General features: G+C 39.8%; 1 protein-coding gene across 3 annotated transcripts in view; it reads right to left on the bottom strand.

Moving 5' to 3' along the window:
* ripor1 (RHO family interacting cell polarization regulator 1) overlaps positions 1-14,353 on the bottom strand; it is a 65,734-nt gene that overhangs the window by 32,172 nt on the left and 19,209 nt on the right. Inside the window, exons 1-2 of one of the 3 annotated variants that reach the window (XM_071488901.1) lie at positions 11,028-11,401; positions 606-729 (exon numbers count right to left, since the gene is read on the bottom strand). In XM_071488901.1, coding sequence (XP_071345002.1) covers positions 606-729; positions 11,028-11,046 — 143 coding nt within the window. In that variant the 5' untranslated portion in view covers positions 11,047-11,401. Of the gene's footprint in view, positions 1-605; positions 730-3,631; positions 3,841-11,027; positions 11,402-14,353 lie in introns of those variants that run through there. The other 2 variants (XM_071488917.1, XM_071488909.1) reach the window with 2 other exon arrangements.

Below are 14,353 nucleotides of genomic sequence, written 5' to 3'. Positions count from 1 at the left end.
ATAGGCCTAGACAAATGCAAGTATATATATATCCTACTTATTTTGCCTCCGTCATTGCAAAAGATGAATTACAGATATAGGAACACTGTAAATTATGTGAAATATGATTATTTGATGTTGCACAAAGACTTGAAGCAGTCTCGCTTGGTCCAAGCGGACAGATGCACTCTTCTACAACTCCACACTGATCTCCACACATTTACCTTGGTGACTGAATCCACTGATCACAACAACCTCATTCAAATGAATTGAAACTGGTGCAAAACTGTTACTGTGTTCTTAAAGGGAAGAACTTCAATCAAACGGCCTCTGAACCAGCCTGAAATCTCATAATCCCAACATCACATAAAAACAGATGTTAACAATTCATCTATGACGGTGCAGTGTACAGGATCTATCAGAGACAAAGGGTAAATCTGTATTGTAGCAACTGTATTGATTATCTGAAAGTTGAGTTACAATACTCTATATCAGACCTAAAAATTTCATATTGGTCCTTTTCCACCCTGAGCAAAGTCAGACTGTCCGTCTTTTGAGCTCCACCTGACAGGATGTCCTGTCAAGTGTGTACATGTGGGTGTGTGCGTGTGCGTGTGTGTGTGTACCTGTAGGACTTGTCGTAGGTGTTGACTCCAGTGAAACTCTGGCTCCTAGTGATGGATCTGGAGGTGAGGCGTCTGACTGGGCGAACTGACAGCGACATGGTGGAGAGAGTTCGGGACGGACTCCCTGTGCAGAGCAGAAGACCAGAACCATCAGCTGACACCACAGTGTGACACCTGCTTCCACACACTCACTCTCTACCTTTTTCTAAGACCTTTTTTTTTTTTTTTTGCATAATCTGACAGTTTGACTGCAGTGACACACAGGAAGTAAGAGAGTGTGAGGGTCACAGTCAGAATCTAAGCAGGGATGCTGCAGTTACATGGTCAACAACAATCTAATAGTTTATGACATGCATGTGCAGTAATGGGGATGAAATAATAAGAAACAAACAGAAAAACACCAGTAATTAAATTTTGGTGCAGAAACACCATCAGGAAAACCACACTGACAGTGATGATGCAGGACAGTGGAAGAAAAGACAGAAATGTGCTGTGTAGAATTTGTCAGTTCAAACTTCTGAATTCTGAATTATTGCATAAGCTGACATTTAATTTATCAGGAATAATGATATTTTGTACAATCATTCCAAAACCTGTGTCAGGTGTGTGTCTGTCTCTGTGCTGCAGCTGTCTCAGATTTAACTGAAGACTACATCTGATGTGTCACCATTTGACTAACACACTTACTAAAACATCATGTGTCATGAGAGCAATCTGACATCATGTAACAACAAAATCCACAGCACATTTCACTGCACTGCCAGAGGTTCAACACTGTACAGTTCATCTGTCTGTCTCTTCCTCAAGAGTCAGTTAATCAAAGCAGAAGCACACCACACACACGCATGCACGCGCGCACACACACACACACACACACACACACACACACACACACACACACACACACACACACACACACACACAAACACACACAAACACATACTTGTACTTCTATCTTTGTGAGGACACTCATTGACATAATGCATTCCCTAGCCCCTTACCCTAACCTTAACCATCACAACTGAGTGCCTAACCCTAACCCTGACCCTAACCTTAACCTAAACCTGATTCTAACCATAACTCTAAAACCAACTCTTAACCCTCAAAATGTGATTTGAAGGTGTCTCAAAAAGTGAGGACCGGCCAAAATGTCCTCACTTTCCCAAAATGTCCTCACTCTGTTAGTAAAATACTTTTTTTGGTCCTTACTATGTAGCAAGTACAAGTACATACACACACACACACACACACACACACACACACACACACACACAGAGTTCAGAGATTACACAGACACTTCATGTCGGTTTGTCTTTCAATTTGTAGGTGAGACTGGTTAATACACTGCCAGCTGTGTGTGGTGTCCTCTGACTCTAACACTTAATGCAAATCATTTCTTTATACAGGACCAGTTTGAACTCAAAAATTTTTGCTTCAGTTTAAATCATTTTATTACTTGGACCTAAACCGTGTCTGGGTTTAATCCATTGTTCATCCTCTGGCCTTTAACCAACATCTGTGTCTGTGGCCCGCAGCAGTGTTTTGTTATTGAGGCTGAAGTCAGCGGTTGATTTCTGTCAGCTAAAGCAGTGTTTTCCTACTGTGGTCTATCAGTGTCCTGTATCCTGTTTCTTCAAACAGCTGAAAAGCCTTTACAAGATGACTGCCAAACACCCCCTCCCACCGGACAGGAAATGTCACAATCCTACAGGAAGTCAGATGCAACTGCCTCTCCTGACAGGAAATTTAACAAAGGGAGATAGTCCTGAGGGCTGCCGAGAAAAGGTCAGATCTGCTGGAGTTCAACTACATCACAAGGGATGGACAGAGTACTTTTCACTAATATTCACTATAGTTGAAGTAAACTGATTGCCCAACTTTCATGTCATCTTTAAAGTAAAAAATGTTGAAGAAAATTTTACTTTTAACCAAAAACAAAAACAGCAGCAGGAGCTTCTTACTTCCACCCTTAAAAATCCTTATGAGTGTATGAGTGTACGAGTGTATGAGTGTATGTATGTGTGTGTGCTGTGACTATGGTCAAACATTTGTTGACTTAGCCTAGTTTAAGTTCTCGCACAGACAGAGAAGCTGAAGGAGAGCGAGAGACAAACAGATTTCAGAGAGACACTCGGAGCCTGGCAGAGGTGTAGAGTGGACAAACAGAGCCAGTGGAAAGGTTGGGTCATGCTGGGTCCATCTCATTCAGGCACCTTCCTCTTTCATTTCCTGATAAATCACCATGGGTTGTTGTCAAGGCTGTTCACCGTCTCTAAAGAGAAAGCCTCTGGAAAGGTCTCTGCTACACATTTTTTTATGAGCTGTACAAGTGAAGGCAGCACACAGTGGCCGATACATTTCATAACAATGGTGTCGTCTCTTCTGAAGTATCTGAGTCACACAAAGAAACACTAAATCCTCAAACCACCTGTGAGGCTGCTTGATGTTCATGGAAACAATGACACACAACAATGATCAACCCTGCCTGCCTGACTCAGTCTGCATCAGAATCTTCTCCCCTTCACATACAGAATCAGAGCAGTGACGTCAGTATCTATGGCGACCACAGCAGATCAACATCCATCAAATCAGCAATGAACTGAATGTAATTTAGAATTTAAGACTGCAATGACAAAGTGTAAATATCTGTATTGTTATTAATTACTAACATCTGCACACAGCCCTTTGATGATTGGTTTGTTGGTCTGTGGTACCATCATCATCTGCATCTCTCTTGTTTTCCCTGCTGTATCAAAAATCTACTGAACCGTGAACCCAAAAGGAGTGGAGTTTTAGCACAGTTACACCCCCACACTCTAATAAAACCAAACACCAACCTTGACGTGGCTCCATGTCTCTGTCAGAGTCCCAGTTCAGACACATTTCTCCCACTCACACCACTTTGCCACTGTGTCTATCCAGCCTTAGTGACAGCCTTTCATTAGCCAATTAGTCCGCACCCCGTTAAGATTAATGATCCATCAGCTTCTCGATCTGTCACACTGTGCTGTGTGTTGTGTCCCTACCTGGTTCACACAGTGGTGCAGTCCTGCCCAATGATAACAACAGAGTCCAGTCACACCATCTCCTCTGCTATTGAGGCTCTCATATAAACACTGGGGCTGTGGCTCAGTGCCACACACTCAGCCTTCCACACGCCTGTGGAAAGAGAGCGAGTGACACCACACCTATTGTTTGATGCTCTCTGGCCTCGCTCTCCCAGACCATTCTGGAAAAATGCAGCCTGCACCCAAACACATACACACACACACACACACACACACACACACACACACACACACACACACACACACACACACACACACACACACACAGCACTACGCTTAGTCAATGTATATAATAGGGCTGGGCCAATATTCAACATTATGGAATATCAGGATATTTCACACTATATGATGCAATATTTTTCATAATATCATATTTTTTGCAGTTTTTCACAGACTGATGAGTCTGACCCTAATTTCACTGCTTTGCTTACTGTACATTTTACTTTGGCATCTAACAGATAAAACTGATCTGCTGTTTAGTGGCAACATCACTTATGCCTGAAAAATTAAGTACAATAATATGATTATACGTTATAAAAAAAACACCTGAAACATTAAAAAAAGAGAAGAAAAAGAAAAAGAAACAAGAATATAATTTATACTATAACCCTCACTGGCCCCTCCCTGTGATCATTTGTATAACATAATCTTTGGCCTGGACTGTACCGAGATATTACATTTTGCAACATCCAAACCTATGATACCATACATTGTTTTTGCAGGATGACCTACGGATGGTGATATTAGTTTTTCAGTACAAGATATCTTCACAAATACTAACCATTTTTATTTTAATTAATCTTCATATTCACGGTCCCCAGAGAATTATTCAGAATGTTTCAAACCTGTATTTTTACATTAGATAGAAATGACAGAATGACTTGTCGAGATAGAAACATTTCCTCAATAAGAAAATGATGAACTCTGATATACTGTTGACAGACTATATAGCTTGATAATGCATAGCCAAACACATCACTGGAAGGAGGCTATAAATAATAAATCACATGGCAGTCCTTTATGATTGGACAGCTCATGTCTCAAAATAGGCACAGTGGGGCCGGACAAGTCAGCTGAACAAATGCTATTGTTTTAAAAGTGAGTTGTATGGAAGGAGCCAGCAGGAGCTGTTACAACAGTCACAACCTTCAACATAAAAAGCTGTTGGTCTACTTACAGTTGCATTTGGATTTGTGTGTATCTGTCATATAAAGAATTTCTAATTCAGCCAGACAGACAAATCCAAGAACACACACACACACAGTGGAAAATTGGAAAAACACACTTTTGTGTCTAGAACAATAATGATCAATCAATCAGCATAGTTCTGTGGGACTTACAAAAGATTGTGCGATGAAAAGGAAGAAGGTTTGTGTACTTTTTTACACCTGCTCTTGTTACTCAAATATGAATCCTTATTTCATATCTGTTACACACCACAACCACTACTGGAATTTTAACACTGATACCAACATTCATATTTCAGTATAAGAAGCAGCCTGATAATAATAATGACTGATCTTACTGGTTTTTTTAACAGGACCTTTTAAGGCCATATTTAGTGTTCATCATTTTACTCTTGGTCTCTGCTAAAAGAGATTTAAGTACTTCAGTGTTCCAAAAAGACATTTTTTTTCTTCCTCTATACATCTTATACTGTACTCTATTCACCCTCTACTCTATTCACCCAATCATAGTCCAGTGTGCTCTGATTGGTCAGCTTGCTTGCAACTACCAGGGCAACTATGTTCTGTCCACATGCTGATGTAAACAAACAGTTGTAGTTGTTAGGCTTTGGTTCTGCCTTATTGATGTGAGCAAGAGTCTGATTCTGAACCTGAAGATGATGTTAGACCTGATCCACCTTCACAAGCTGGACTGGAACAGGAAAACAAGCGAACCCACTGTCAGGCAGGAAGGAGGGAAGAGTGGTTATGTGCTGTGCCTTGTGTAGGGGCGTGCCAAGCTTGCAGGGGGTGTCCAGCTTGCAGGTGGGCAGCACCAAGAGATGTACTGATGTCAGTAGGTCTAGGAAGTAAGGTCTGGGTTTTGCCCTGACAGAGTTTCTCCCTTTGGTGAGAACTTTCCAACTGCAGATCACTTACATGCACAAAAAGCTATAGAACACACTATGAGAAAGGGAAACTCGGAAAAGCATAATAGGGCCTCTTTAAGACATACTGAACTGTAATTATATAGCTACGTGCTAAGGCAGGACATTGTTCACTTTCACAAAATCTCAGTAACAGTAAATTTCAGAGAGGAAGCTTTACTGGAAAATAAATCATCATATAGATAATCACGACAAATAAAAAAAATAAAATATCTAGAGCGGAATTAAGAAGAACAAGAGAAACTACATTTATAATTGCTGCCTGTAAAATATTCATACTCTGCAATGTGTTTGTATATCTGCCATCACACACACCAGTACAACACAGTGGATCTGTGGCAGGATTGGTCAGCTTTGAGTTTTTGCTACAACAATGAAATAAATACACTACTCATATTTCCACGGTGAATGAAACATGTCCTTTTAGGCTGAAAAACACATAAGCTCAGGCAATATTGGTTAAAGGTCCCATATTTTAACTTCTCCTATATTTTATTTGAAGTGTTGATCTCCATCAGAAGATATATCTGTGGTTTTAAGAACCAAAAACCATCTCAGTGTAGTTTTACATCTCCTCTCTCAGGCTTCTCTCTAGTAACAACACGTCAGTGAGCCAATCAGAAGAGTGTTGTTGTGTGTTGTTGTTTTTAGCCAATAAGACAGACAGGTCAACTGTCAATGTGCATCTGCGTGTGTGTGTGAGTGAGAGAGAGACAGAGAGAGAGATAGAGAGTGAAAGAGAGAGAGAGCGATATAGAGGGGTTGAGCAAATCATTACACTGTTTCACAGTTCTAAAATGAAATCAGGTTTTATCTATTAGAAATAGTGAAATAAAATAAAAACATTATGAAACTGTGAAGGGACTCATCAGACTGTGTCAGAGGACGCTAGTAGGGGAGGCGGTCGTTCAACATCACCACCTGTGTTCACACTGCTAACAGAATGTGGCCACATGTGGAACTGACCACCTCTGAATGTGGTCTGAGTGACTGGATCTCAAATGTGTCCTGGATGCATTCACACCTGAACTTAGAGCTGTCCATTTGTGATCAGATCACTCAGGAAGGATGTTAATACCAGGTCTGAACTGGGCCATATTGTGTGCTGCAGTACAATCCCTGCAAAAACACTAAACTCCTCAATACTCAATACATGCACTATTACAGTAGAGTCCAGTGCACCTGCAGAGCAGCCAATCCACACCAAATTCCTGTGACAGTCTCCATGAGTCTAATGTTTTACCTGAAAGACTAAAGCTTTAATGTCTTTGTTCTTCATCTGTGATATGACGACATCACTTCACCACACAGTTAAAGAAATAAAAGTGTGTATCACAGTTCAATAATAAAATCCTAGCACACCAAGTCTCGTCTTTCCTGTTGTGCAGCTGACAGTTCTGTCAGCAGAGACAGTCACATTGGACGGCAGTGGAAGGGTTTGTGCCGCCATCTTGGTTCCAACCACTTTTGCTGACATTCAGCACTAGAGTTGAGAGTTTTTCAGCAGTGAACAGAAACAAGCTGCCTTCCAGTTCTGTTGCTGTTATCCTGCATACAACAGTGCAGTTAAAAAAATAAATAAATGAATATTTGAAAAATGAGAGTTGACTCGGAGGCTTCTCAACTGATGATTCAAAGCATGAATTTTTAGGGGGCAGCCCTAGAAATTTCTGCAGTCATCTCCAAAAGATTTTACAATGCATGAAATTAGTTTAGAGTGAAAAAACAGGATTTGCTACCTGTTTGGTTTTTGAAGTCTTTTCAGAATTGGTCTGAAATTACCTGAAGCCTTGAGATGGTTCAGGTATAAAAATGAGGTTAGGTTAAATAAAGACATTTACATATTGTGTGTGAAATACATTATGTCAATTTCTGCCACTAAGGGTCTCTCAATCAAAACAAGGTCGTGATGCAGTGCGGGATCATGGGATTTGTTGTCTTCACCACCCTTACCATTATTGCAGTCAGCTTCTCCTGCTCTGAATTTCCTTCAGTGTCAGTCATTCAGTTTTAACTATGAGCCAAATTATCCACAAAGGATTCCTCCCCTCCAAAATGGACCTGGTGATTAAATCTGGTAAAAACACTAAATACAGCACTGTTACCTTACCTAAAAAAATCTTTTGTAAAAATGTTGCTTAACTCTGGATAAAAGTCAATTATGCTTCTAACAACCACAACACTGACGAATGCTCAAAGGGCATATGAAGTCAATGACAGGAGACCAAATGAAATGGGCCGTTACCATGATTAAAATAATGTATTTTCCTGAAAAGGGCTGGAAACATTTGGAATAATGTAAGTGCACAATGAATGTCCAAATGAATGTTTGTACCAAATTTCCCTCAAGGTGTTACTGAGACTGCGTTCATGAGAACGGGACAGACGGACGGACAACCAGAAAACATCATGTCTGATGCTGGCATGGAGGCATAAAAAATATAACATAGGTCAAGTTGTTTTTCGACATTTTAATGTGGAAAAGTTATATATTATACCTTTAAGAGTTTGTATGTTCATATTTAGGATAAGAATCTGTAAAAGACATTTGTCTCTACCTATAACTATGGTGGGTGATGTAAGAACTTAATAAATTCTGTCGGTGAAAGTTCTGAATGAACAATTAACAGCACAAAAATGGCCTTGAAGAACATTTCCTGGTTCAGCCACTGACAACACTGCGTATGAAACAAGGTGAAAGACGGGTCAGGCCTTAGTATTCCTCTTGGGATTATTAATTCTCCATGTGATGTTAATAGTTTCCTCCCCTCACAACACCACTGTTTTACATACTTTGTTCTCTCACTGCCAGACATAATGTACATACAGTTTAGTTTCATGACTCCAGGCCCCTCCCTCCCTCATACAACTGTCTTTAGGAGAAGAAAACCCAGGAGGGAGTAACATCCTGCAAGGAGGGCAGGGTCAGGAAAAGACCAGTGCAGTTTATGGCTATACTGAGTCACAGGAATAACCCAAAAGCTTTACTGTACAGCCATGCTTGCTCATTTCCAGGAAAAGGATACAAGTGTCTGAAAAATGATTATAAGGCTGAAAGGGCCATAGCAGTGAGCATGATGTCTTTCTTTAGTTAATGCTATGTTATTATTGTGCAGTAACACAGTATGGACTTAAGATACTTAACTGCTGTTTACTGCTGTATTACCATACAATAATCATCTAACTTTGACATCAGTAAAAGCAGTAATCTCAGCCTGGACTGTAGGGAACTGTTCCAAAATCTTAACAGAATAGTTTTGCAGAACACTTATTTGTATAAGTCATCATAAAACTGAGATGAGAATATCGATATCAGTCTCATGTGTGAAAGGTGAAGTGCACTGATTTTACACATCACAGTGTGTTTACAGGTGTTGGGAGGTAGGCTGATATTCATTCATTCATTCAATCAATCATTATCAAGGACACAGCTTGTGGTCCAAAGCAGATAAATTGCCTCAAGTGACCTTCAGCTGGGGCTGAGGACTAAGTTTTCATTAAACAAGGAAGAAGTCTGGTGGTGTAGAGTCATCAGACATCTGCAGCCTACTCCTCAAGGCTACATTAGATGGTCTACTCTCGTCATGGGTGGGCATCAGGTTTTTACAATTAAAAAGAATATGTTGGGGAAAAAAAAGAAACGATATCACTTGTGCTACAGATCTGGAGTATGGATGTGGTTAGCATAGCTTAGCATAAAAACTAGAAGCTGGGAGAAACTTCTACTGGTGGCAGCATGACAGCGGAAAATTCTCCATAACATAATTGCATTGTCAAGATGGACAGATGGCCGAGGAGGAGCCATGGAGGAGAGTCCGCTGTGTATGATAGGCACACAGAGATTACCGGGACAGAGACTGAAGGCACCAGTGAAAACTTTATGGATGTTTTGACGATACACCAGAAGACCAATGTGACAATGCAACTGTTAATAACCCACTGCAGCAGCCAACTGGGATTTGTCCTGGTGGTCGCGATGGCCAGTCCAGCTATGGCTGAGAGACCTTTGAGAGCAGAAAGGCATGAAGACAGAGTGGGGGACATTAGCGTTGCCAGGTTTGGTTTGTCTCATTTGCCAATGTTTGTGATAGCTAACCCCAACTGGTTAGTTAGCAGGCAGGTGCAAGTGTCACATTGGTGTGTTTGGTATTGTTACGTTACTGCAGCTGGTGTGCTGGCTGTGGGAAACTGTCTCATGCTATCTGCATGTTAGCTTCGCAGCAGCAAGTGTGGCCACAGTTTGCTGTCTGTATCATGTTATTTATCAGTACAATGTGCAAAGGGTTTTTTAAAGCCAAAAGGGCTTGGTTGGATTTATATGGTTGGATGCATAATTCGACATGGTAAAGTTACCTAGTTTAACTCCTAACCTGATTACATAACTCAAGCAAGGATCAAATCTTTACCATAGTAAAATAAATGGGAAATAACAACAAATCTCAGGTGTGAAAACATACTACTTCAACAATAACCTTCATCAACCAACATCATTTCAGATTTCATCTAGACACTCTATCCCTAGAATGTTAATATTATTAAATACAATGCAATTTACAGTACGAATACAACCTTTACAATTTCTTATTCCAGTAACATTAAACTAAATCAACAATAATTACTAAGTTGCAAAGTCCGATATAATCACGCTTTATCTATACAAATATGAAACAAATATTTCTCCATGTATGCAATTTAAGTCAATTACTCTCTCTCTCTCTCTCTCTCTCTCTCTCTCTCTCTCTCTCTCTCTCTCTCTCTCTCTCTCTCTCTCTCTCTCTCTCTCTCTCTCTCTCTCTCTCTCTCTCTCTCTCTCTCTCTCTCTCTCTCTCTCTCTCTCTCTCTCTCTCTCTCTCTCTCACACACAGTGTCAAAAATATGCTTGTCAACGTGTTTTTCTCCACGACAAACCCATCCTTTACACTCAGTTTGACAAATGTGGATATTCTACACAAAAGATCACAAATGGCACCAAGACACAACCCAGGCTACACTTGCCACAATATGCATATAAGACTGTTTGTATGATGCTGTGGGAGAAACATCCTCCAAGTCATATGACCATGACAAAACAAAGCTCCAAACAGGTTACAGGTTCTATTGGTTTGTTGGTTTCTCTCTAACCATCAACTCATAATAAGTTACAAACCTGTTAACCAGCAACAGTCAGTTCATCCTGACAAACACAGAGTTAATGATTAGAGATGAGATAGCCTCACTGAGCTGCACTCCACTGGTTCATACCTCCATATCCACTGTACATGGCAGCTGTGGTGGTGGTCAAGTCTTCGGAGTGATGGGCCCACCCAATTCCAGAAACAAGTACTGAGCCCTCTCCCCGAGAGGACTGACGCTTAGCTGGTACACCTTCTGATCTCTTCCCTTCCTCTCTCTTTTACTCTCTCACTCTTTGTGTCATCCGTTGCTCTGAATTTGTTGGACAGTGGGAATAACTATGTTATTCTATGTTAGTCTTTTCTTTTAGTTCACTTCTCTTTATCCTGACCTGTTTCCCTTTTTCTCTTCCCCCATCTCCACTGCACGGTTGTTAATGTTCGTCCAATCTCCTACTGATCCCCTCTCTCGCTCTCCCTATACCACACTGATAAGAAGAGGGGGGCGGGGGAGGGGGGTGTAGGAGGAGGAAAAAGGAAAAGGCAAGGCGGTCCTCCCTTCTCTTCTGCTGACATCACCAGTTTTCCTGCCCCTCCTTCTTCCTGTTGAACATATTGTTTCTGACCACACACACACATAATTCTTAACCCAACATCCTCCCATCACAGAGTCAATATGCATTTTTTCAAACATAACTCATAGTAAGGCATCACTGCAGGTTTTTAGCATCACTTCAATGCTAAAACATGGTACACCTAGAGTATGTAAATGTGCACACACAGTGGTCTAAATGGACAATTTAACGACACATTCTATTTTTGGAAAGAACCATGGGGACATGGAAAAGCCTGAACACTGACGGTTGTATTTTTGTGTTGGCAAAAAGATAAAGCACATTGAAAACTGTCGAAAGTGGGGATTCGTCTGGATACATGGGAACTTAATCAGGTGGTCGCAGGGGACTGTTCTTTATGCCCACTGAACAGCTAGAGGGCTTTTATTTTGAAACAGTTACAGGAAGTGTTGAGTTTGTATTAACATGCAATGCCCCACACAGAAATGTAATTTATGACATATATGTCCCTATATCAAGAGTGATGTCGCCAAATATGTCACCTTTATTATTATCACATATATATATACATCCTCTGGATAAATGAAGATATACCTTTATGACATATATGAAATACACATAGTAAAATTTGCATATGTACATATATTAACAATATCTATGTGATTAATTTTTACATGGTATAACAATATGTGACCATATATGTTAAAGATATATTTAATATATATATACAAGTTTATTTAGACAACAAAAACAAATTCCTTATGCATATTTATGTTTTTCTTATTATTTTCTCATTAATTTCAAAGATGTCTATCCTCACATACTGGGGAAGTTTATAATATCAACACATATTGATTTACATTAGGCTTTGGGATAGATATATATTTATGTAATGTCTACAATATAAGAATATATACATAAACATACATATTTGCATGCACTAGACATACAGTGCATGTCAATATATAAAATTATTCCAATTTCTAATAGGTTTCATGTATGATTTTTACATATGTGGTTTTATCTTATATGTAAATATATGTCATATATGGAATTTCAATATATGTACATGTATTATATTTGTGTATGGAGCAGTAACTTTGACAGGGAGCGGTTCAAAACGAGGCTACGTACTAAAACACATATCAAACAGAGGGAATTACAAATGAAGACTGTTGCCTGCTGTTGTTGAGGTAAAATAAAGGCCCTGGTCACTTCCTGATGAAATACAGTCGTTGAAAACTGTTGTAACCTGGAGACTGGAGACACTGTGTGTACAGCAACTGCTGCTTCACCATTCACAACTTTAAGGCTGCTGAAAATAAACTGAAGTGATATCTGAGCTAGTGTTGAGGCCACAAGTGAGCTTTGTGGGTATTAATGGTACATACAGGTTGACTGCAGCACATTATCAGAAAACACAGCGTGAAGCCTGTAACATGCTGTGAGGATGCTTCTCTGTCAGAACTTTATGTGCACTATCAGCAGATGAAGGACCTAATGACTTCCTACAATAACTGAGTAAAAACAGCCTGTATTTTTGTTCCAACAGATCAAAAAGCACAGTCCCACTGTTCTTGTTAATACTAAGATCATGGTTCCCTCTTTCACTGACTGTCTTTATCATACCTCTCTATATTGTGTGTCATCTCAAACTCTCATCTAGTCCTGTGGATATTTTCCCCCAAATTCATCCACAGTCAAGACAGTTTAATGGACATTAAAAGCTGGATAACTGCTAACTTTACTCAGTTAAAGTATGATAAAGGTGATATCCTCATTACTGGCTCTTCGGAAATAAATAAATGTGGAATTATAAAAGTATCCTGATATAAATAAAACTAATTTTTTTAAAAAGGCAATTTTTTTATTCATTTATATGGCTTTTTATTTATTGACTTGCTTATATATTTATATTTACATGTATTTATATATTTCTGCATTTATTAACTAATTTATTTATTTCAGTATCACATTATTTATTTATTTATGTATCTATTTAATATTGATTTAGTTGCCACTCTATAAACATGCTCTATCAAAGGGAAATACACTGCACTGAAGAATAATGAAACCAGTACATGGGACCTTCAGTGGGCACTGGGATGTTGGCTAACGGGAGTCTACTGGCTCAACACATAATAATACACACCCACACAATGACAACTTTAAATGATTAGATTACTTGTTTACACTCACTCAAATAACATAAACAATTTTTGTGCTTAGTTGTCCAAACCAACAAACGCTCTCCATCCTGCTTTGTTTACCGCCGTGTTTACTAGTCTCTCCTGCCTTTGCCTTCTGTTCTATTCTGTTGTAACCCCTTGACACATTACTGCCACCTGGTGGAACAGTGTAAAACGACTGAGCGGACTGTGGAAGCATGGGAATGTGTCTTGATGCACGAGACTGGAGAACTGTTGTAAGTTGACAGACTTGTGAGACTTGCAGGAGCTTTCATCCTGTTCTTCACCTGCGCTCTTCAACTAATATCCAGAGCACACAGTGAATGCCTCATACAAACAGATGAAGTAACTGAGACAAAGGTGACAGATGGGAAAATCCATACATCAGTGGACGGAAGTATCCTGCACATTCTCTTGCTGCCTCTTCTCTTCTCTCCTTTATCCCCTTCTTCATCTCCTACATCCCTAAATTCCAGTGAAGGTTAATCACTAATCATTACACCTCAACTTTCTCTCCTCCCTCTTTCCCATGGTCAAACCATACATCATGGTGTGGTTTGGTATTTCTCATCCACCCTGCCTATCTCCTTTCATCCTCCTCTGTCCTCCTTTGAGGAGGCACATGCCGTACATGTATACAATGTAACAGTGTGGCAGGGCAGTGACTATAGCAATGGTTTTACCTTTTACTA

This window comes from Trachinotus anak, unplaced genomic scaffold (genome assembly GCF_046630095.1).
Source record: "Trachinotus anak isolate AG129_WGS33_773 ecotype Australia unplaced genomic scaffold, CSIRO_AGI_Tana_v1 ptg000002l, whole genome shotgun sequence".
Taxonomy (NCBI): Eukaryota; Metazoa; Chordata; class Actinopteri; order Carangiformes; family Carangidae; genus Trachinotus; species Trachinotus anak.
This window is presented reverse-complemented; position numbering and strand designations above follow the sequence as displayed.